The sequence below is a fragment of the Gopherus flavomarginatus genome, chromosome 10, assembly GCF_025201925.1.
Source record: "Gopherus flavomarginatus isolate rGopFla2 chromosome 10, rGopFla2.mat.asm, whole genome shotgun sequence".
Taxonomy (NCBI): domain Eukaryota; kingdom Metazoa; phylum Chordata; order Testudines; family Testudinidae; genus Gopherus; species Gopherus flavomarginatus.
The window spans coordinates 17,071,220-17,095,183 of NC_066626.1; the positions used below are offsets into that span (position 1 = coordinate 17,071,220).

Here is a 23,964-nt window from a genome sequence, read left to right on the forward strand (position 1 = left end):
CAACACGGGACTGCCTGCAGTTAAACATTCTCTCTGATAGTTTTGGGGGTACTGTGTGATGGCAGCTAGTTATACTGTATTTGGAAAAGTTGCTCAAACTTGCTGTTCACCAATGATCCAATACTGACAGTTATCCCTGACTTGGTTCCGTTTAAACTCTAGCTGGCTTACTAACAGCATTGAGGATGCCTTGGCCCTGGCTTCACAAGCCTGTCTGAGCCCCTGGGTACTTTTGTGGCATCCTCACATCTGCTTTTACTGAGGGAGCTAGAGTGGCTATGTTTACACAAGCTGCCCCCACACCTGTAGTATCTCATTTGAATTGGGGTACTGGGAAGGAGTGTGCAAAAATGTTCCCTCTAATAACTTTCTTTATGCAGCACCAAAGGGGGGCTTTGGCTTTTTTGTACATACATCTCCAACATGGTTTTTCAGAGAGACTAGCTAGAGAAATTCTTGAACCCGTCCTACCTCTCTCGACTATCGTTGCTTAGAAACTGAACAGCTGAAGCAGATTCACCCTGTGCATCTAAATTATCCTACTTCCTCTCTACTGGCCCTTCTGTAAGTCAAGGATGCTGGTTATTACATTTTATACACAGGCAACAGCTGAAGTAGCTGCTTGGTCTTCCAGACATAGGTAAATGTAGTATCCTTCAGGCAATCCATGATTAGTCATCTGAATAACTAGAATGCAAAAGACCTGGCTTAGGATCCCCATGTGTTTTTGTATAAATGAGAGACAATACCCTGCTGCTCACTGTGCAATAATTAAAATTTTGTTAACCCACAATAGCAGGCAAGTTATTATTCACTGCTGGTGACAAAATCCACTCTTCTACAATGAAGTTTGTTGTAAAAACTTCAGGAATCAATGTCTAATCTAATAACTGTACCTTCAGATCATTTATCTTGGAAAGTTTTCACTAGCTAGTCATAAGGATACCGCCTGTGAAAACTAGGCCAAGAGACTTAATTTTTCAAACTTTTTATTTCCCGCTGTGAGACTGAAATATTGTTCCATAACTTTATTGGGGTGTACATACCTGTCTAAGTTAATGAACTTATTTCTGGAAAGATGCTCTTTCTTGGGGAAGACTGGTTCATCCTGGAGTGCACATAAACAGCTAACAGATGAGTTTTGCTAGTTGTAAGATGACTTATCACCAGTGTTTTATTTCAAACATTGAAACAGTTTTGTAGGAATGCACAGAGCAGACTCTTAGTCTTCCACACCTTTCAAGCAAAAACTCACAATTTTGTTTCCATCCAATACCTGTTATCTGCTATAAAATAAGTCAATTTAAGGGATAGCACTGGCTGATTGTATTTCCAGCCCTGGCAAAACCGCTGCTTGCAGTGAAGGAGCAATTCTTCAGTGCTGCAGACCTGGTTCAGCAGCAATGTTTCCATACTGGAATAGAACCCGTTCACACCCAAGCTGCCTTGGAATGAGTAGACGCTCTCATCGGTCCAGGGAACGTTTCTGAGCAGCTTCTGAACACACATTCCTCAGGAGGTTGATGACAGATCTAGGATCTTCACTTTTCATAATAGCACTGCCAGACACAATCATGTTTGCTCCTGCCTGGAAGAAGGTTAACCAGCCAGCTGTGTAATATGGACTACCACCATATAATCCCCATACACTCTAACTAGTGAAAATTTTGTATTAGAAAAGGTAGGTAACTACTGTCCACTTGGAACATGCATGGACTTCATCAGACTTCAAAAAAATTACTCTAGCGAGAAAAGGGTGTTATTTCCCCAAACAGCTTTCCTGCAGCCTAGGTTAGTTCTGGTTCTATCCTGAGCAGAGGGTGACAAACCAAGTGCTGTAGGTTAGGTCATGGTATAGTAGCCTATCAAGGAAGGGATAGCTCAGTAGTTTGAGCAGTAGCCTGCTAAACCCAGGGTTGTGAGCTCAATCCTTGAAGGGGATATAGGGCAAAATCTGTTGGATGATTTAATTGGAGGTTGGACTAGATGATCTCCTGCCGTCCCTTTATAATTCTAAAACAAAGCAAATGGCCAAAATGAAAGACCCAGCAGGGCGATTACAATTTCATGCACAGAATGACTGTCTCTAAAGGAGACGAGTCTGTGCTGTTCAGTTCTTAAAGCTTACCTCTGCACATTTATGGATGGTGTCTGGCCCCACACCACCATCTACTTCAATATCCAAGGAAGGAAATTGTGTCCTCAGCCACTGAATCTAAAGCACCCATACAAAAAAACCCACAAAAGTTAAGCACTTGATTTTACACAGATACTCCCCAGGTCTATATAATTTCTAACATTTAAATGATTAAGGATTTTTTGTTAATGTCATCTCCCTTCCCAGTTGTCAAGGCATAGGGAGTAGAAACAGACTAGTTCCATTTAATAAAACACAATCAGTATCTACCTTTGGCATCATGTTTTCCATGAACTTCTGCCCTCCAAATCCAGGTTCTACTGTCATCACCAAAGCCATGTCTATCTGATTGGCCCATGGTGCTAAATATTCAACTACAGTTCCAGGTTTGATGGCCAAGCCAACCTGCGGAAGGAGGGAAAGATAAATGAAAATGCATCTGTAGGACAAAGGAGGCCTTGCACCTGTGTTAGCATTACTCTGATACTGGCTACTGCAAGCTTAAAAAAATTACCGGTTAAATATTGTGAACAGAATTGAGCCTACATAATATTCCAAATAAAGGCAAAAACGTATTGATTGCATTAAAGCAATGGTCCACCACCCATAATGTAACCAGTCCATGGCCCCCAGGAGACGGAGCTGCAGCTGGGAGCAGGAGTGGAAGCTAGGGCTTGGCCTGGAGCAGAGCTGGGTGGCCCTCTGTCTGTGCACCTCACACTTTGGGGACCACTGCATTAAAGCAAGATTCCACTTTGTCTCCAGGACTTCTGTTCAGATATAAATTGCTTTCATTTCATTAGTCCTCAAGAACATTATTGCCCAGATCTTTCAATGCCAGAGGGAGGCAGCTACTGCAATGCAGCACATACTCTTGCCACACCAGCTCCTCACCTTCATCCCATTTTCCCGAATGTCTTTAATCAGTGCCCCTGGATTGTCTGTAGCCTCTAGGTGAAAAGTGTACTGGTTTGCACCTGCTACAGCCATTGGTTTCACCCACTGCTCCGGCTTGGCAACCATCATGTGCATATCTGAAAGGAATCAGGAAGAGCAGAAGCATGAGTAAGCAAGATACATTGGGCATGCATCATTCACCAAAATATACCAATATGTGGACTATCTGTAATTCATATGCCGTATCAGCTGCTTTAATCATTACAGAAGATGCACACTCAAAGCATGCACTCAGAGCTCAAAAAGAGTAGCAACAGCACAAGCTGTTCAAATGAGTGCTTATTTATTTTTACAAAACAAATTCAGACAATAAATCTATGCTCAACATTGGTAGTATTGGATATGTTTAGTAATTACTACTCAAGCTTAATAGGACATTGATTACATTATAGTGACATGGGAGTGTGTTTCTTTAAAGTACTAAAAAGCAAATAAGCTGTAGCTTACATAATACATTCTCCCCTCCCTCTGACTTAGTTTAGCTAAAAAGGAAACCGTATTTTTACAGCGTTTTGCTTGGCTATAAATATTTTGTAATCCCCAAACTTGAGGCCCAGGACATGGCTCCTTTGTGCTACTCAAGTTCTAGAAAGAGGTTGTAAACCTGGGAAAATCCTCATCTGACATAGCTGGCTCTACACCAGCCCTCCTTGACTTTCCGCACATGTACGGGGATGTGTTGTAACCAACTTCCAATGATTCCTACCACCATCATAGCCCCCGGGTAAGGCTATTCTAAACTAAGACAACACAATCCTGGGACTGGTTTTAGGGAGCAGCAAAACAGTTTTGAGGTTACCACATTGAGTTGTGGCCTGAGCTTACAGGCCACAGGTGAGGATTCAAACCCACAATGTTTTGTGGTTTCTTCTGTCATTATAACAACACATACTCAAGAATTTGGAAAAATGAAGTCCTTACCAAAGAAAGGATCCTGACCCAGCTGCTTTCGAAGGCTCTCTACTACAGGGTGTCCAAATGTGATGTTCGGAACAAAGTGCCTACCAATTAGAAAAAAACACTTTATTAGGCTTGATATTGTTTTACTGTATGGTGACTAAAGTAAGGAATTTTATATTGACCTACATTTATAGGAAATATAAAAACAGATCTTTATAGACTATGTTCAAGAAGCAGTGTCGTTAATACAATTAACCTCTCCCAGCTGCAGGGAGCTCTGAAGGCAGCGCCATCACCATCAGCAGCGCAGAAATAAGGGTGTCAATGTTGCAACCCCCCATACAAAACCTTGGAACCCCCCCAACTCCCTTTTGGGTCAGGACCCCCTCACCCGCATTACAACACCATGAAATTTCAGATTTAAATATCTGAAACTGAAATTTCACATTTTAAAAATCCTGTTACTGAAATGTACCAAAACGGACTGTGAATTTGGTAGGGCTCTAATAATAGGGTTATAAGCACTAGCTAGCATAGACTTGTCCAGAACAAATCATGCCAAAGCAACTTAATTTCCTTCTTTGACAGGGTTACTAGCTTAGTAGATAGAGGGGACGCAAGACACGATGTGTCTTGATTTTAGTAAGTCTTTTGACACAATTCCATATGACATTCTCATAATCCAATTAGGGAAATACAATCTGGATAAAACTATTATCTATCTGATTGAAAGACCATACTCAAAGAGTAGTTACCAATGGTTTGCTGTCAATCTAGTGGGGTTCACACATCAGCCATGGGTCCGGTACTATTTAATATTTTGGATAACTTGGATAATGGAGTGGAAAATATGCAGATGACAAAAAGAGGGGAGGGGTGCTAGCATCTTGGAGGACAGGATTAGATTTCAAACCAAGCTTGACAAATTAGAGAATTGATCTGAAATCAACAATATGAAATTCAAGAAAGGCAAATGCAAAGTAATACACTTAGGAAGGAAAAATCAAATGCACAGCTACACAACAGGAATAACTGGCTAGATCATAGCACTGCTGAAAAGGATCTGGGGGTTATAGTGGATCACAAATTGAATATGTCAATAATATGATGCACTTGCAAAAAAAGGCCAGTATCTTTCAGGGGTGTATTGACAGGAGTGTCATATGTAAGGGGTGGGAGGTAACTGTCCTGCTCTACTTGGCATAAGTGAGGCCTCAGTTGAAGTTCTTGTCCAGTCTGGGCACCATACTTTAGGAAAGATGTGGACAAAATGGACAGAGTCCAGAGGAAAGCGACAAACAAGATACAAGGTTTAGAAATCCTGATCTATGATGAAAGGTTGAAAAACTGGGCATGCTTGTTCTTGAGAAAAGAAAAGTGTGTCTGTGTTGGAGGGAAGGGAGGGGATTTGATAATACTCTTCAAATATAGCTGAATCACTTGGTAATAGTGACCACAATATAATTAAATTGAACATCCCTGCGGTAGGAAAAACACTACAGTAGCGCTTAATTTAAGAAAGTGGGACTACACAAAAATGAGGAAGTTAGTTAAATTAAAAGGTACAGTGCCAAAAGTGAAATCCCCGCAAGCTTCATGCGGCCTTTAAAAAGTTTCCATAAGAGGCTCAACTTATGTTTTTAAATTTGGGATTTATATTTAAGAGGATCAAAAAAGTGCCACCATGGCTAAACATCAAAGTAAAAGAAGCAGTGAGAAGCAAAAAGGCATCCTAGTGAGGAAAACAGAAAGGAGTAATAAACTCTGGCAAATGAAGTATAAAAATGTAATTAGGAAGGCCAAAAAAGAATTTGAACTACAGCTAGCCAAAGTGTCAAAAAGTAATAGCAAAAAGAATGTTAAGTGAATCAGAAGCAGGGAGTCTGCTAAACAACTAGTAGGTCTCTGGGATGATTGCGATTCTAAGGAGCCCTCCAGGATGATAAAGCCATTGCAGAGAAATGAAACACATTGTTGGCATCCGTCTTCACGGCTGAGGATGTGAGGGAGATTCCCAAACCTGAGCCATTCTTTTTAGGCGACAAATCTGAGGAACTGTTAAAGACTGAGGTGTCATTGGAGGAGGTTTGGGAACAAATTGATAAATAGTAATAAGTCACCAGGACCAGATGGTATTCACCCAAGAGTTCTGAAGGAAGTAAAATGTGAAATTGCAGAACTACTAACTGTGGTATATAACCTATCATTTAAATCAGCTTCTGCATCAAATGACTGGAGGATAGCTAATCTGCCACCAATTTTTAACAAGGGTTTTAAAGAGGATCCTAGCAATTACAGGCTGGTAAGCCTGATTTCAGTACCAGGCAAACTGGTTGAAATTATAGTAAAGAACAGACTTATCAAACACACGGATTAACATGATTTGTTGGGGAAGAGTCAACAGGGGTTTTGTAAAGGGAAATCATGCCTCATCAATCTACTAGAAGTCTTTGAAGGGATCAACAAGCATATGGACAAGGGGAATATAGTGTACATAAATTTTCAGAAAGCCTTTCACAAGGTCCCTCACCAAAGGCTCTTAAGCAAAGTAAGATGTCATGGGATAAGAGGAAAGGTCATCTTATGGACTGGTAACTGGTTAAAAGATAGGAAACAAAGGGTAGAAATAAATGGTCAGTTTTCAGAATGAGAGAAATAATGATATTCCACAGTCTGTACTAGGACCAGTACTATTTAACATATTTATAAATGATCTGGAAAAAATAGTCAAAATTTGCAGATGATACAAAACTACTCAAGATAGTTAAGTCCAAAGTAGACTGTGAAGAGTTAGAATGGGACCTCACAAAACCGGGTGACAATGGCAGATGAAATGCAAAGTAATTCACATTGGAAAATATAATCCCAACTATACATATAAAATGATGGGGTCTAAATTAGCTGTTACCACCCAAGAATGAGATCTCGCAGTCATTGTCGATACTTCTCTGAAAACATCCACTCAATGTGCCGTGGCAGTCAAAAAGCAAACAGAATATTGGGACTCATTAGGAAATGGATAGATAAGGCAGAAAATATCATATTGCCTCTATATAAATCCATGGTACGCCCACATCTTGAATAGTGTGTGCAGATGTGGTCGCCCCATCTCAAAAAAGATATATTGGAATTGGAAAAGGTTTAGAAAAGGGCAACAAAAAAATTATTAGGGGTATGGAATTGCTGGTGTATGAGGAGAAATTAATAAGATTGGGACTTTTCAGCTTGGAAAAGAGACGATATAACGGGGGATATAACAGAGGTCTATAAAATCATGACTAGTGTGGAGAAAGTAAATAAGGAAGTGTTATTTACTCCTCATAACACAAGAACTAGGGGTCACCAAATGAAATTAATAGGCAGCAGGTTTAAAACAAAAAAAAAGGAAGTATTTCTTCACACAACGCACAGTCAACCTGTGGAACTCTTTGTCAAAGGATGTTGTGAAGGCCACTCTATAACAGGGTTCAAAAAACCAGCTAGATAAATTCATGGAGGACAGGTCCATCACTAGCTATTAGTCAGGATGGTGTCCCTAACCTCTATTTGCTGGGAACGGGCGATGGGATGAATCACTTGATGAAGACCTGGTGTGTTCAATCCTTCTGCGGCACCTGATATTAGCCACTATTGGAAGACAGGATACTGGCCTTTGGTCTGACCCAGTATGTGGCCGTTTTTATGATAAGAGCTGTTTTAAAAAGGACAGTGATGAAGTGTCCTTCACTGCTGTAGTACAAGTAGTTAATCTGCAATAAGAGGGATTTAGATTGGTATTAGGAAAACCTTTGTAAGGTACCTAAACCCTGGACTAGGCTTCCAAGGGAGGTCGTGGGACCCCCAACACTGGGAATTTTTAAGACCAGGTTCGCTAAAGACCTGTCAGGGATGGTCTAAGTTTGCTGGCGCTGCCTCAGCAAGGGGCTGGCCCTGACACTTCCTGAGGTCCCTCCAGCCCACATGTCTATGGAAAGCTCACGCTTCCTGTTCGCTAACCATTAGGGAAGGACGCGCCCTCACCACAGCTGATCTGACAGGCTCCTGCCACTGGTTCCAGGCAGCCCGAGCCCTCACGCGGGGGTGTCCACACCGCACTCAGGCGCCCGCCGCGGGCGCGTGGCAGCTGACTCGGGCTAAAGGGCTGTTCAATTGCGATGCAGACTTCGGGGTTCAGGCCGCAGCTCTGAGACCCTCGCGCCCTCCCAGGGCTCTACGGCCGGAGCCCAAATGTCTCCACAGCAATCGCCCAGCCGCGGGTTTCCCACTGTGGGTGCGCAGGGCGCTGCCCGGGCAGGGCTGCACTTCACCGGCCACGGCCACGCCCTCAGCGAGGCCCTGCGAAGGCTGCCTGGGAGCAGCGCCGCCGCCGGCCCCGGCCCCAGCGAGGCGCTGAGCCACCCCCCCCCCCCAAGGGCGCGCGGCAAACGCCCCCCGGAGCCTCCCCTCAGCAGCGAGCCCGCCACGCGCGCAGAGCAGCGCCCGGGCTGCAGCCGCCCCGGGCCGGGCACCGGGGGGGCGGGGCTCGGGCTCGAGGCGGAAGCGCGCGCCGCGCCGCGGCCGTTACCCGTCCATCACGTCCAGGTGCAGGTAGTCCGCCCCGGAGTCCAGCATGCGGCCGCACTCGGCGCCCAGCGCCGCCAGGTCGCTGTTGAGGATGGACGGGCCGATCCGGCACCCTGACGCCATGGCCGCCCCGCCACCGGGCTCTGAGCGAGGCGCTGGCGCGACAGACTGAGGGACGCCACAACCCCCTCCCCGGGGATCCTGGGAGGTGTAGTTCTGCCGCGGCTTGCGGAATGGCAGGGACTACTCGCCCCATAATGCAACACGGGGCCTGGAGAAAGGCTGGCGCAGGCGCGCTACATCAGCCGTTGGCGTCCCTCCCGGCGCCAGGGAGCGGGGTAGCAGTGGAGACCCGCCCCCTGAGGGGCGGTGCAAAGACCATGATGGGCGGGAGGGGGAGAGGCGAGCCCCTCCCGCAGCGCCGGGCACACAGCTGGCCCTGGCTAGTGTCCCTGAGCCTGGCTGCCCTGCTGGTCACTCCCTCTGCAGGGCTCCGGCTGCTGGCGGGACCCTTGGTGTGACCCAGCGTGGCCCTGCTGCTGGTCCTCTTCGTCAGGTTCACACCTGCAGCTCGCCTGCCCAGGGCTGCTGCCCGGGGGGAAGTCAGGTAGCGGCTTCCATGGCATAACGCAGCCAGCGGGAGTCCCCAAGTTCCAGCGATACTGTCATCAGCTAAACTCACTCTTCCCTGAGTTCTGGCGCACCGTGCCGAGCCAGCTGCTTTCACCCAGCTTTGTGTCTCATGTAGGCCAAAGCAGAGGTATATACCTACCTGAATGATGGGTTATCATCAGCTTAGGAAGAGACAGTCAAATGTTTAGGGAAAATAAAAGAAAGGGGGAGTATTAGCTTGATTTCCAAAGTAACCCATTCAGAAGCGTAATATGAGTGCAATAAATGATGGCCAGGACTCCAAACGTGGCAAATACACCACATTGGTTGTTAGCTGTGGGGCATTTGGAGGGAATCGCAGTAAGAAAAGTCTTATTAGAGAATGTCAGCTCCAGCAAAGACAAAGTTTGGAAAGATGGAGGCCCTCTCTGGAAGTAGCAGCCATGGTAAGGCCTAACAAAAATCTCATACCACATTAAATATTTGTGATATATTTTATTATTTGTGCATATTCAAACATTAAACTCTTATAATCTCTTTCATAAACATAATTCAGACATTTCTATTATTTGTATTTTATCCCTGGTCTTTGGTCACTTGGTATACATCACAGACTTCGCTATTAGGTACTTTTGGGAAGTACAGTAGATGGTTTTCTCATTTTAGATCTATAAGATTTTCGGTCTGTAATCCTTCGAATTATTTTTAAAGGGCTTTCATTTTTACTAATGGGAATTTTTGTTCTCCAGTTGCATTGATTCTGAAAATGAATTACAGTTGTAATGTGGGGAAATTATATAACTTGACATGTTTTTATCCAGTTCTCTGTAAGGAATTTGCCTTAAGCCCTCAAATCTCACTTGCTTCAAATAAACTCTATTCTCTGTTTGGCACAGCAAGATTGCCTTCCCTTCAGTGCAAGACTTAACTACTTCCCAATACAATAGAAAATGCAAATGAGAAGTAATATCCTACTTAACTGCCCTGAGATAATATTTTAAATCACATATCCACTTGGTTGTGAAGGTTGGTCTATTGTAATCGGTTTCTTCTCTGATATTTTGTTTCTTTCCCTCTAAACATTTCTTTGGTAATGGGAAGTCAAAAAACACTTTTTGTTAAAGCTTAAGATTTGTTCAAATTTCAAAGAGAATGCCCTTATTTGGAGATTGGGAGGGAACTACACCATTTATAAACCTATACTTGGTTTTAGGGTTTCAACTCAACAAGAGTTTCTAGTTTTGATGTTTTTTGAACTTCCAAACAAATTGATAAGATCAGTTTCAAACCTACATCATGTTTTCCTTCTGGAATACAATTATCTTTCCTTCAAAAATCTAGGCAATAGTATTATTTCAAATACATCCTGTGACATTCTTATGCACATACATGTACATATAAATACACCTAGACATTCAGCACAGTTAAGGTCATATTAAGAGGACACAAATGAACACAACAAGTGGATCACACCAGAAGTTCTCAGTACAATGATCCCCCCTTTCTAAAAGGCGGGGCTGGAGGGATGTATGGCAAGTTCTAGCGAGGCACATATTAAAAGATGACAGATAAACATATTAAATTATAACAAACTTTGTTGGCAACAGAGCAAAGTAATCTCATATAGCAGGATATAGTGCTTTTTAAAAAGGGAGACTTGTCTAATGTTGTACAATAGGATTAAACAGAGCCTTGTCTTTTAATTACTATTTGTTGAACATGATCAGTGTGAACAGACTTTTCTATCTTTAATCCTTTTGACAACTGCAAATTGGTTTAAAACTTTGAGGCAACACAACAGAACCAAACACTGACAGACATTTGTAAGGGCCAGACGTTTGACATGCACTTAAGGCCTCTAACACTAATTAAGCAGCATAATTTTCCTTCACAGCAGAAATATACCAGTCACTTTATAGAGATACTGGAAAAATGCACAAACTCTGCTAAATTACATGTTTATGCACCTTAGTAGTACAATATTAAGTGCAACCAATATGAAAGTAAAATTTATAAGTATACAGACTGATCAGCCTGTCTTAATAACTACCTAATGAAATTATAGCCCTTTCCTGGGCCACCTGAATAATATAATCTTCATTTATACACTGCACTTGTTTGGTTGGAGGGTGGATTTCAAAAAGAGGCATTTTTAGTCCTTGCTATGGCTTCCTAAGATGGATTCAGCTTGTAACAGTGGGCAACCTTCATGGAAACATTTATCACAAATATTGAATTTATTGTAGTAAATCACAGTTATTTTTCTATAATTAAATTAGAATATGGAAGGCATCTCTCTCACATTAATGTAAATGCTTCCTTTTAAAGTATATTATTAGTGAAAAAGTGACTACAAAATTCAACATGGGGTTTCATGTTAATTTCCTCTCAGTCATTTCTATATCAAATTTACTTCGTTTATGAGTAAAATATTTCCCCCTCCAACTGCCAGTTAACCCAGACTGGGGTCTGAAAGCGAAGCGGTGTTCTTTCTGATTTGTGAGTCATCGTTAATAATAGCAATTCCACATGCAGGATGTAATTAATTCTTTTGATGATGCCAACACTAGGAAAGAATCCAGTGCAGGGTCTGTAGTGCTGAGAGACGTAAGTAGTAGTCAGATATATTTAAGTCAGTGATATAAGCAGCTATCATTCAGAATACCCATGATCTGTGCTGAGCAAGGTGCCATTTTAACATAGACACTTTTTTGACCACAAACCACTTTAAGATTGCCCACTGTACAGCAAGGGCTTAATCTTGCAAGGTGACTAGCGCTTGCTATGAGGTGCAAAGTGCCTTTAACTCTCAATGAAGGCAACAGTAGTAGAGAGTGCTCAGCACCTCTGGACTGGGGCCTAAATAGACAAGCTTGAGAAAAGAATACATTTTGTTGTTGCTAAGGTGTCCGTTTTACGTGTGTGTGTGTATGTGTATGTGTGTGAGAGAGAGAGAGAGCGCGAATAATATATAAGACCCATTTCTGTACTCTGATGTACACACACAAGGCTCCTATTGACTCATATGTATATGCAGAGGATACATGATGGTGAGGTATAAAGGTTTGATTGGTTGAAATTACTGAAGCCACCAGTCAGTACTGGAGTTGATCCTAAATTAATGCCAATAAAACTTGTAATACTGCACCAGACCAGCATATAGGCTGTGTATGCCAGTGTTTTACAGAAAAAATGATTTTAGAAAAAAATCGTTATTTAAAAAAATATAGTGGTGGTCTTGGGTGTTGTTGCTTGGTGTGGGTTTTGTTTTGTTTTTGGTCATATCATTTTAACTTTACAGTCATGTTGTCTTAATACCATGAGTCCAAATTGAAAGGTCAAAAATATCGTAACTAATACATTTTAGAAAGCTTTAAAAGTGATCAAAAATAACTTTTCTATGCAAAATAATGCCACAATTATAAGGTCTAATATCTCATTCTACCAAGGTTAGTTGAAAATGTCTTATGTGAACATACAAACACACGTAAATATGGACGTTGCTTGCAACTTCACAGTATGCCTCACAGCTATTCTGCAGCTTTCCCATACGTCAATGACTCAAGTCCTGTTTCAGTTTAATCCCATGATCCTGAAGCACAGAACATAACTCACCCATGACTTCAGTCAGTTCCCAAAGGGGACATGATATACATATAAATATTATGCATTTATATCTACACATGCAGAGTCATAACTAGTGCATATTCATATACCCACATAGAATGGTGCCTTTTTAAATACAATCTCAGTGTGCAGAAAATATATTCTTTCATCAGGTCTATTCTCTGCAGTTTCCATTCCTAGTTTACAGGAATGTGAAAATATGGATTATATACGTTACTTAAAATATACATTTCCAAGTGCATACAGAGTAGATATTTGCATCAATTAAGTTGTTGCCCTGTACTAGAAAGTCCACACATTCTAGCTGTGTTTTTTACATAAATTGCTTAATATATTTAAGCAGGACAGATAGTACCATTTATGTCATCTACAGACCACTCCCCTTGAGCACAGCATGTGCATTCTTTTCTGTAGTATGTAGTGTATTCAGTTTTACACAGAGTGACTATTTTTCTAGCACTAGGGTACTATCTTACAGAGTGCAATGAAACCAGCAAACAAAAGTAAACACTGCTAAAGTCTGCAGTGCCAAAAAAATCTTTCTAATCATTCAATGGTATGTGCCATTGCTATGAGGATTAGAAAACACAATCACAGGCCTGTTTATTTAAAACAATCTTTAGTTCGATATTCATTGTCAGCATTTTGACTGTTAATATTCAGTCATGCGAGTCTTGGATTCAGATACTACATAACCCTTCTGAAATTACAAAAATAAACTTTCGGGGGGAGCAGTGTTAAAGTGGCTAACCTCAAAAAGGTTGGGTTTTTTCAGTCTACTATGTTAAACTAATGCATTTTACTGGAGCAGCTACAGACAGCGGTAGATTCCTGGCAGATCAAGATTTTGGAAAACAGATATGTAGCTGCAGAATTTTTTAGAATTCTCTTCTTGTCTTTGCAGTCTGCCCTGAACCAAATTAGATTTGCCAAAAAGGCTTAGCTTGTTTTCTAAAACATATTTGCCAATCTATAGCAAATAGGTTGTTAGATATCTTCCCTTGCTGGCTATAAAGTGCTCTTTCTGATTAGTTCATCAGTAGTTATCAAGAAACTCTATAGAGAAGATACAGTTTCTCTACCAAGACTCTACATTCTCTCTCCATTAGCATTAGGGAATGCTAATGCAGTTCCCTGACATTTAAACATGGGACTCATCTAAGTCAACATCAGTCTCACCAAGCTCAACATGTGTGAAGCTGAAGTGGCTGGTAAGGAGGGGATTCTCCATCCCATTGTCCTCGCTGATGTGAAGGACAGTGTCTCCATGTTGCAGTAAGCTGGTTGTCTCAAGGCCTGCAAAGTCCTCCGTATCAGAGAGCTGTGTGGGTGGGGTACTATGTGCTTGTGCTGGCCGAGGCTCCAAATCCTCCTCTGTTTCTTTTTCCTTCTCAGTGGGAAGCACCTCACTCTGAAATCAAGGAGAGGTTGCGGTCAGGCTCCAACTCATGGGAAGAGAAGGGGGTAGGGGGGAGAATAAAAACCAACGTGTGCAAAATATATTCAGATCTGTTAACTAATAAAGGCTAAACCATAACTGCCCCTTGGTTTATTTGAAATGTTTAAAAGGGTACAAAACCCTACAATTTTATGCAAAAACAGTTAATTTTTTTTCTGGCTGGTGAATTTGTAGTAGAAACTACAAAGATAACATTGCTTAAAAGGACACTGCAATTTGAAATTCTTTTCATAACTTTTCCAAAATGGATTTTTCTGTCTCTTCTGCTCATAGCCAAGGATGTGTCCCACTGGTGAACCAGTAAAAAGACATCAGAAAAGAGACCTGTGTCTCATTGGGCTGGCTCCAAATTCTGGGTTTAACACCTACTTTTTCCAGCAGTCAGTGCACAACAAAGAGCTTCTTTCTAAAGGTACCCTACTGCAATTAGATATATGATTTACTCTAGCTAGTGTGAGTACCAATAGCAGTGAAAGTGTAGTGGCATGAGTCTCAGCCTGCACTGTACAACTCTGTCCTGGACCCTGGGTACTTACTTAGGTGGCTAGTCTGTGCTGAAGCCCATGTGCCATGACTCCAGTGCTACTGGCACTCATGCTAGCTAGATTAACATTAACTCAGATACGTCTACACATGCTGCAATCACACACCCTGATTACAGTGTTGACATACTCAAAAGTCTGGTACCTTTGCTACTGCAGCCATGTGTTTTTGGTAGGAATCCTTCCATACTGATGCATCAGTCTACCCTACGCCAACCCCCACCACAGATCATTCCTCAGAAACCAAAGTAATAGAGAAGAGAGCTGAATTAAAATTTTCACTGATGTAGAAAGATTTGAAAGAAAAGATCTATACAGACTGGAGGAGGAAGATACAGGATCAGTCAAGCTAAGGACATGCAGTAGTGAAGTGCTAACAGAAGTGGAAGGAAAGAGAATCAACACAAAAATCTGGAAGCTAGCAATTTAAACAAGAAGTGGCATGGGCAGCCACCTCACTGTAAAGAAAACAGACTCTGCAGTCTTCACACACCAACCACTTCGTTTTACAGCCACAAGTGAGATTGTTAGCCATTTTCACTATTTTTTCAGCAGCTTAAATCACTAAGTAGAGAGGCACTGCATATGCATGTACCCACTAGAGATTGGAGCAGCTAACCTACTTTCTGACTTGTCAGATGGGTTACCTGGCTGGTGGTTTGGCTATGGAGATCAGCGACAACAGTGGCAGGTGAGGAGGTCAGCACTGGTTTAGTCACATCTTCCGGCTTGCTGACTTCTGCAGGGCTGCTCCTGCTGCAGCTAGGTTGCTGGGCTGGGACCGGTGTGGCATCTGTTGCTAAAGATGTTGTTGCCTCTGGCTGAGTTTCCGTGAAAGTCACTGATCGCTTTTGATCCACTGCAGCACCAGAACGTGGGGAAAGATAAATACAAAATTACTCCAATTTAGAAAAAAATATCAGAATATAACAAATGCTTTTATGTTTATATGGTGTCTTTCAGCCCAAAGTGATTTACATATATTCATAACTGCCATGTGAGTTAGCTATTATTATCCTCATTTAGATGAGGAAACTGTGGCACAAATGGTTAAGTGACTTGCCAAAGGCTGGATAGGAAGTCTGTACTAGACCTGAGAACATAATCCAGGGCTTTTGACTCCTATTTCTGAGCCTTATCTAGGCAGCCACCAAGCGGGAGTAAAGAGCAGGCAAAATATAGTTACCTACACTGAAATGTATCCATTAAAGTTAATATCCTTGCTCTTGTTTTTAATTACGGCCAAAGATTTAGCTTGTAGCACATCTCCTGCAGCACTGCTCCTCTTAGGACCATCCTCCTTCACTAACTCAAGGAAAAGTGCTGCCTGCTAGATCAGTAACCAACGTGCTCCACACAGGCTTCCCTTGAAAACCACGTGGATGCTTCAGGAAGTGCAGAATTCAACAACTGTATGCCCTAATTAGCAATGTTAGGCACAAAAAGAACATAGCACCAGTATGCCAAAGACTGAATTGGTTCCCCTATTTGCTTCTACATTCAGTCTTTAAAGCCGTGTATAGTTTCGGTCCTCACTATTGGAGAAACTTTCTCTTTCTGTGTTCTGCTAGGACACCAGATGTTGGCAGAGGCATTCTCACTAGCAATCTCTAGAGTTGCACATCTCAGTGCTGTTGACAGGGCATTCTCAGTGGAAGACACCTGACTCTTTAATCCTCTTTCTGTGGGTGGGAAGATAATTCAATGTCTGTGTCCATTCAGATGTGGGCCTTTGGAGAAACTGCCAATTTTGTGAAAGTATTTTTTTCTGAAGTGGTGTCTCTCCTCCAGAAATTAGACTGAAACAACTAAAATTCACATCACATGGACTACTGAAAAGCAACTGGCTGATAATTGCCAATTGCTACCTACCGGGGCTAGACATGAACTGATAAAAGGCTATGCATCCCATTACCAATCCCCCCAAACTACCCAGAACTTCTCTTGAGAACAGTCTACAGAAAGCATACCTATGTACACTTCACACAGTAACCTGTCTTAGAAGGAAAAACAAAACGTAGTAGCTCGTACTTTAAAATATTAGATGCTAGCTGTGGAAAAGCAGAAGTTGCCTCACCACTTGGTTTTGTTTTTGGCTGTATACTTCGACGAGTAGTTGAAAGTCGAGCCCCGTGACAGCTACGAGGTTCAGTTTGGGTCTTCTGACGTGAGAGAAGAGGTCTTCGCAGCTAAGGCACACAAAGCAGAGTAAAGTTAGACCAAGGAGACACCAGTGTACAACTGAAACATTCACCTTTATGTGACTAAGTCATATCATTTATGCCATTCTATGTATAGCCACCAATTTTTCTTTTTGGCATCTTTAATTTAGACATCGGTGTAGTATAAAAGCAGGTGATGAAATAATGCATTTGATACCAATTCAATTTTAATGCAGTGACCTTTGCTCAAATAATATAGCTATTCAGGAAAGGATTTGGGGATTTGAAATGAAGCATAACTTCTGGCTTGGTGGTTTGGCAGACCTGAATGGTTCAGCTTGCCCAAGCACTTCCTGCTAATTCAGAGGATTGTGATGCTGTAATACATTCTGGGCAAGGGGAACAGAAGATAGAAGATCTCAGCAGTAAATGGACTGCAACAAATTGAAACTGTCATGTTCACTTCTTCCTGTGATCTTACCTGCCGGAGGCCTCTCTTCCTTCCTAATGGTTGCTGAAGAAGAAGATTCTGTTGTCCAGGTTCACTCTGCACACTCGCTACCCTGTTAAGTGTTGACACTATTAGCACAACCATAGAAGTACAGTGGCTGATTAGAATAATCCCTGGCAATCATGACTAAAAAACACTAATGGCACAGTCACTTCAAAGACAGAAGCATCATCTTTGAAGGATGGGGGAAAGGATCTGTTGGGTTGCAGCTTCCACGGTTTGGGAAGGGAATGAGAGTAGGAATCATGGCATTCAGAATTAGGCCACGCACAGGTAGCACAGAGCTGTAAAAACTGAGAGTTTCAGTTTTCAGTCATTGATTGATGCATCCCATTCTGCAATACCCACCTCTCTGCGTCCTTTGTCACACTGGCCTCCACAGACAAAAGGCAAGATCGCCATTTTATTATCTCCGTTTGTTTTTTGGGGAGGGTAATTACACAGGCTTATTTCTCCCAATTGGATTCCAAAGCCTCACCTCAGTTTTGTCTTTTGGTTTCAATGTCATTTAAATAAACAAAAATGAAAAAGGAACACAACTGACAAAGCTTCCACTCACATAAAGGGTGCATGACTTATGCAAACAGGGTGCATTTGGCATGTTTGCAGCCTCAAGTCTCTTTGTGGCTAATGAGCAAAATAAATGCAATTAAATATGAAAACAAATCTATAGTATTCTTTTAGGACTTAATAGGTTGTCAATGAAATCTGAATAACTAAAAGTTAAAAGTAAAGGCACTGTAACAATAAAAGAAACTGCTAAATGCTGTAAAGTAGTCTATGTTACTGTTCAACTAATTCCTCTGTTAACCTGATATATGTAGCAGATTGTTCTTCCCCTCAGTCCCTTTCACAATACTGTATTATTCCTCCCAGCTCAAGCACAAGTTGGGTTACTTATTAGCAGGCAATGATCACAAATGTTTTAATTGAGTGAGCTGCATCTGAGACAGGTATGGTTGCCATGGTAAGTAACACTCAGATGAACTTCTTTCCAAAGGGACAGCTGCCTACTTGGGACAAATCCGAACCATTAAGGCATGCATCCCAATTAAGCAGCTTCTAAGATTATTTAGTATGCACTGCTAAATATTCAGTAGTGCAGTACGTTCTGGCATTGGCATGTCTTAATCTAAGAAAAAGAACATTCTCTTTCTTCTCAGTTTTCTGAGCCTTTCTTGGATCTTTCTTGGAAAGAGGTCAGAGCCTCTAGGGAGGTGTGATTTGACACAGAGCTTTACCAGGACTGGAGGAGAAAAAGACAAAGCTAATACTTCTGTGGGTTTATTACAACAGCATGGCCAGGAGACTGGTTTAGCTCAACACCAGAAAATAATGTATATTTGGGTCCTTTCTCTCTTGAACAACCCTTTCAAAAGAGATCACCATCCCCTAGAGCAAATACTCATCACAGTGCAATCTCATTTACAATTAAACATTCTAAATGTCAAGAGGAGACTGTGCCCCTATGAACTGCATGATCCCACAAGCTACTTCTAGCTGTCAGCATTACATTCTTGACCCAGACAATGGCCCTACAGCACATACAACTGCTTAGACTGCAGTAGACTCCAAAAGTGATACATCCTCAAGGGTATCAAGGCAAACAGGCTGAATTTACATTTTTCCTCACATAAGAAATCCAGACAGCATGACATTATATGTACACATTCTGTTAATTTTCTGTTTCTAGAATTACTTCGGTACTTGGGAAATATTTAGAGATGCAGAGATAGATATTAACATGTAAATACTTTCTTTAAATAGAATACTGAACCTCAATTTGTTTCAGAATATATATTTAAAATGGTGCAATAAAAAGTTTCTGTTCAACTCAGTGGCTAAATATCATTGAGTTATGGTAAGATTGTTGTTATAATTTCTGAGGAAAGATGATGATGTTTAGTTCTATGAGTGGGGAGACCGACCTCTGTCAGAATGACTAAAATTATGTTCAATGTAATTAATCTATTACAGCAATGGAACAAGCATGTCAAAAAGCAAACATAAAGAAAACACTTTAAAACACTTATTAGGTAAACATAATTCATTATACTTGTGAGTGTGATGTTACCATACTGCATGTATGTTAGACATGAGGAAAAAATGATTTCCATGGACTAATCTGTGCATTAAAGACAAACAAAGAGATGAGTGACAGAAAGGTTGGATTCAGTTGCTTTTCCTCTCTGTTGGCCTGGGTTTAAACCTCACTTACATCAGATATGAAATGAGTTTAGTGAACAGCAGATTGGAGGTAAAAGATGGGGGAGTGTGAACAGTGGAATTTGGCAGAAAAACCTGCACAGGGCCCTGCCCCATCCTTTTTACTGTCCTATATACTCAGATTCACCCCACATTTTGAGAGAGAGAGAGAAAGAGTGTAAGTGTAAGATGAGTGACTGAATTTCCTGAAATAGTTATGATTCCATTATGGTTGTTTTTTCCTTCTCCAGAATAGCAACAACAACCTGGTTTCAGTGAAAATTAGTTCCAAAGGGTCTGTTGACTCTGGAAGTACCCTCCCCTTCTTTTCTGCCTCTGATTGTCTAGTAAACAGGACCAAGTGTGCACTGTTATTTTGTTCTTGGTTTGGAGCAATCATTATACTTGGGAGGTCAGTTTGTGGAGATGCTACTGAACTGCTTTGAATCAAATCCAATGCCATTTTCACATGACATAGTTTATTCTACTTCTCCTGTGAACCTGGCATCTACTAGAGGATTTTTGTTGGAGCACATAAACCTGATCTGCTGGAGCAGAACACACTTGTAAACTTGCCTGTCCATCAAGAGTGCTCCTCTGTCACCTACTGGATACCTATGACAAGGGGCCATGTCCCCATAATCATGTTACATGGTTAGCACAGAGACAGACAAACAAACAAGCTGTTAATGAAAAATGATTGCCAACCATACAACAAATGTCAGGCCAGTGTAAAATTTCATACCACACAGGACGTACTGGAGTAAGCATTGCCAGGCTGGCATTTATGATAAGTTATTTTAATGAATAACAAGAAATAATGCAACAAATAAAAGTGAGGGGGGAGGGAGAACAAAAACCAGAAAAAGCAAGCAAATAGTTGTTAAACTGTACTAAATGGACTTTAGTGGCTGCCAGGCCTTCAGATAACATCCAGGTAGAATGCACCTGCTGAACTTCTCAAGACACCAGGCCTGGGATTTCAACAGATTGTCAAATTTCCTCCACGCTTGCCCTGTTGATATTATTTGCTCTACTTTTCCTTACGGATCATGATTAATTTAAAACAAGCATAATTAGAAATGTTGAAATGGAATTTTTTTGTGGATCAGCTTTCAATTATAGGAAGTTCTCATTCTCTTTTCCCTTGTGCTTTGGGAAAATCTTCCCATCTTTTTTCAAGTTATAACTGCAACAAATCATGATGCTAAATAAAATTCCCTCCCCACCCTTTCTGTATATCTCGGGAACCTGAATGTTACCTATGTAACTAACTGGTACAAGCACAAAAGAAAAAAGACTTTATTGTTGTCTTTATTATTGTTCTTTTCATTTATTTGAAATTCCTGGTTTCCATAGTGTTCTATTCTTTGTTTGTTTCACTCCATCAATTGTGACTAAATATCAGCTTCTGAATTCAGTAAGCTACCCTAAGCAGTTTTTATGCCTGTGCTCTAGTGAAGATCAGAGATAGCTAAAGAAAAATCTTGGCCTGTTTTATTTAAACTAGTGTTCCTGAATTGAAGAATGTATTTATTCTCTGCTACAACAATGATCTCAGTAAGCTGCTATACTATCTCTCTGTTCTATTGCTTCTCTCCTTTACAGAAGGAATGCAATTTGCACATTTAAGAACACACAATACAGCTAAAATGTTGCTCTTTTTCATCTTATACAGAACTATAATTGTAGCCTTTTCACAGAGATCAGGTTAATTATCTTGAGTCTTTTTTACGGTTCTGCGGAATAAAAGTGTCACTTTTTTAAAACAAAGAAGTCTATGACTGTGTCTTCCAAAAATAAGAAACCCCAATCAGAAATAGTCTCGCTGTAGAAATCTACCTCACCAAACATGCCAACTGATCTTCTCCTTTACAGAAACTCTGTAACACAGCGCCGTACAGGAGATACAAAGTCCTGTTCTGGGCAAAGGTTGAGGCACTAGTAGCTAACGGAACTCACTGTGCATATGTTTAGACTTCAGAGATCAATATGAATTATTTTGACATTGATCTTGTCAGCTGGCTCAGCTGTCATAAAACTCCTGGACTTGTCACCAAGAGTTGCTGTGTAGTCTGACCCCCATTTATCAGAGTCAAGACATTTCACAACCAACATTAGGATGTGACTCAATCTGCAGGTCATCTGCCAAAGGTAATCAGGTTTTCACACTAATAAAATGAATGCATTTAACTTCCTCTACAGAGAAATTTTTGTTTGTTTTTTTTCTAGGCTTCTGAACTATTGCTCAGTTGCCTCTCAAGAAGACTGGGTTCTTCATGATCTTTTTTGCACAGAATAATACATTTTGCTATACAGTAACATCCCTGCCACGGCCAAAGGACAATGTCTTTTCTTTACAACACCTTCCACATTACCACCAATCAGAGACTGATCAAGGCAGGGCACACAAACACAAGTGACACCATGAATCATGGGGTTGATCTAAATGACACATCCAACAACAGACTTCATTTCCCATTTTTCAATATTAAAATAAAACTGGAGAAATCTCAAATAAAACAAAATTAACTCACAAGAATACCTCTAAACACATCCTCATCTTTAAGCAAGAGTGATAAAACAACAGAGAGAGATGTGGTATACTTAAGGGAGCAGCCTGTATTCTCCCAGAATGTGGGAATGCTCTCCCAGAATGAAATAAGGAGTTTGTGATGAGTGAGAGCTTTCCCACCTCATGAGGATCAGTTGAGAGGTATTAGTACACCAGGAAGAATGATTAACATGGCTGAGCTGACTGTTAAAGGTGCAGTCCTCCTTTTAAAAATCTTACAACCAACGTATATTAAAGGCAGAGTAATAACACTATTTGTTAAGCTCTCCTGTTCACAAGAAACACTAGTTGCAAAGCTTGGACTGTCAGGCTGTCAGGGCAATTTTAAATAAGGATGAATAGTATTTGCCTGAAAGCTGTAAGGCTAGTGTTTGTAGAATGCTACCACTTTGTAATAAGTGGGGATTCCCATAAAGGCACTCAGAGGAACCTGTATTTAACACAGCTTATCAGGATCTGTATTATTAATGAATACTAAAGAAAATAATAATGATTAAAGTGTTTCTTGATGGTGATATTGTGAGATCCTCACTGGGGCTCATAAAAGGTTACATTTAATGCGATGATGATAATAACGCTTCTTTCTTAGCTCTTCAGAGCAATAGCTAGCAATGGAAAAATCCACAACAGGCAGATAAATATTTTTTCTTGGCAAGATTTTTCTTTTTTTAATTCCCTCAGTTGTTAGGAATTAAAAACTGTTGGCAATCAACGCTGAAAACTGAAGTCGGGTTACTACACCTTTGACTTGCAGGCCTGAGTATCGATGAACAACAAGAGACAGACATGGAAAGAGAAACAAAGGGTGAGGAAGAGAGACAGAGGATATAGGGAACTGATTATTTCCCAGCACAGACACTGACAGACAGGTAGTGTTGACACTGTACCTAGAGAGGCTGCCCTCAGCGGCCAGGCCCTGGGAGTCATCGAGGACATTAGGTTCACTGCAGGAGGGGCAGGGAGATGAAGCATTTAGGGAAAGAAAATGCAAAAAGCATGCAATTGTCTCTGTTTTCAAGAAAAAAATATCAACGGAATAAGAAAGGAAAAGGCGGACGGTAAAATCATTTGGTCTTGCACTGGCTCATCAGAACATATGACTCAAAGCATTGAAAGAGGAACATCTGATCAATCAAATTCTGGATAAAAGGAGCAATTTACAAATGGAGGCTATGATACATGGAGACCTCCAAATCTATACAATACATTGCATGAGCTAAGAACCTCACTGAGGTGTGATTCTAATGCAAATAAGGGGTGGGGAGGATGGGGTTAGAAAGTTTTCAAACCATTTTGCTGCCTGTATTTCCTTTTATTGTAATCTATTTACTTTCAGTTTCATTTAAGATCTTCCCCCTACCACCACCCCATCAGTTCACTTATTTTGGCTAATCCACTTAACATGAGCTGTAGAACAACATTCTAGTTCTGATGCCATTAAAAGGCCAAACTGCTGGAAAGCATGATCTTGCATTGCAATGAAACTGTAAGTAAACAGCTGGAATGTATACTGGCAAATCTGTACCCAATCACACCCCCTCAGCTGCTGCCTACTTCCCCCATCAAGCAGGAACAACTAGCAGTATTCCATTCTGTTCCCTTATATGTGAAATATGAAAGATAGAAAGAAGTCTGGTGGATTACCAGCAGGAAAGCAATAATATTACTATACATTTATTAGTTCATTTATTAGTTTACATGTGTAATACACTCA

The 23,964-nt window shown here is 41.1% G+C and overlaps 2 protein-coding genes and 1 long non-coding RNA gene across 11 annotated transcripts in view; 1 reads left to right on the top strand and 2 right to left on the bottom strand.

The window, feature by feature from the left end:
- Positions 1–1,156: 1,156 nt before the first annotated feature.
- RPE (ribulose-5-phosphate-3-epimerase) lies at positions 1,157–8,764 on the bottom strand. 3 transcript variants are annotated; one of them, XM_050916213.1, is made up of 6 exons: positions 8,559–8,761; positions 4,016–4,095; positions 3,032–3,171; positions 2,408–2,542; positions 2,129–2,215; positions 1,157–1,588 (listed from the first exon to the last, which is right to left on the bottom strand). In XM_050916213.1, the coding sequence occupies exons 1-6, from the start codon at positions 8,678–8,680 to the stop codon at positions 1,466–1,468; spliced, it is 687 nt and encodes a 228-aa protein (XP_050772170.1). In that variant the 5' UTR covers positions 8,681–8,761; the 3' UTR covers positions 1,157–1,465. The 3 variants fall into 3 exon arrangements, with proteins under 3 accessions (XP_050772170.1, XP_050772172.1, XP_050772171.1); XM_050916215.1 differs by lacking the exon at positions 8,559–8,761 and adding an exon at positions 4,750–4,933; XM_050916214.1 differs by lacking the exon at positions 2,129–2,215 and having other exon boundaries at positions 8,559–8,764.
- Positions 8,765–9,165: 401 nt separating this feature from the next.
- On the top strand, positions 9,166–10,744 carry LOC127030184 (uncharacterized). The gene is made up of 2 exons (XR_007768328.1): positions 9,166–9,317; positions 10,066–10,744. It is a non-coding gene; the product is annotated as an uncharacterized LOC127030184 (long non-coding RNA).
- A 91-nt stretch (positions 10,745–10,835) lies between these two features.
- The window catches only part of UNC80 (unc-80 homolog, NALCN channel complex subunit), a 197,581-nt gene continuing 184,452 nt past the window's right edge, over positions 10,836–23,964 (bottom strand). For 5 of the 7 annotated variants that reach the window (XM_050916068.1, XM_050916067.1, XM_050916063.1 and 2 more), the window contains 5 exons: positions 23,138–23,194; positions 17,441–17,522; positions 16,875–16,986; positions 15,445–15,656; positions 10,836–14,207 (listed from right to left, as the gene is read on the bottom strand). In XM_050916068.1, coding sequence (XP_050772025.1) covers positions 13,938–14,207; positions 15,445–15,656; positions 16,875–16,986; positions 17,441–17,522; positions 23,138–23,194 — 733 coding nt within the window. In that variant the 3' untranslated portion in view covers positions 10,836–13,937. The remainder of the gene's footprint in view (positions 14,208–15,444; positions 15,657–16,874; positions 16,987–17,440; positions 17,523–23,137; positions 23,195–23,964) is intronic. The other 2 variants (XM_050916066.1, XM_050916065.1) reach the window with 1 other exon arrangement.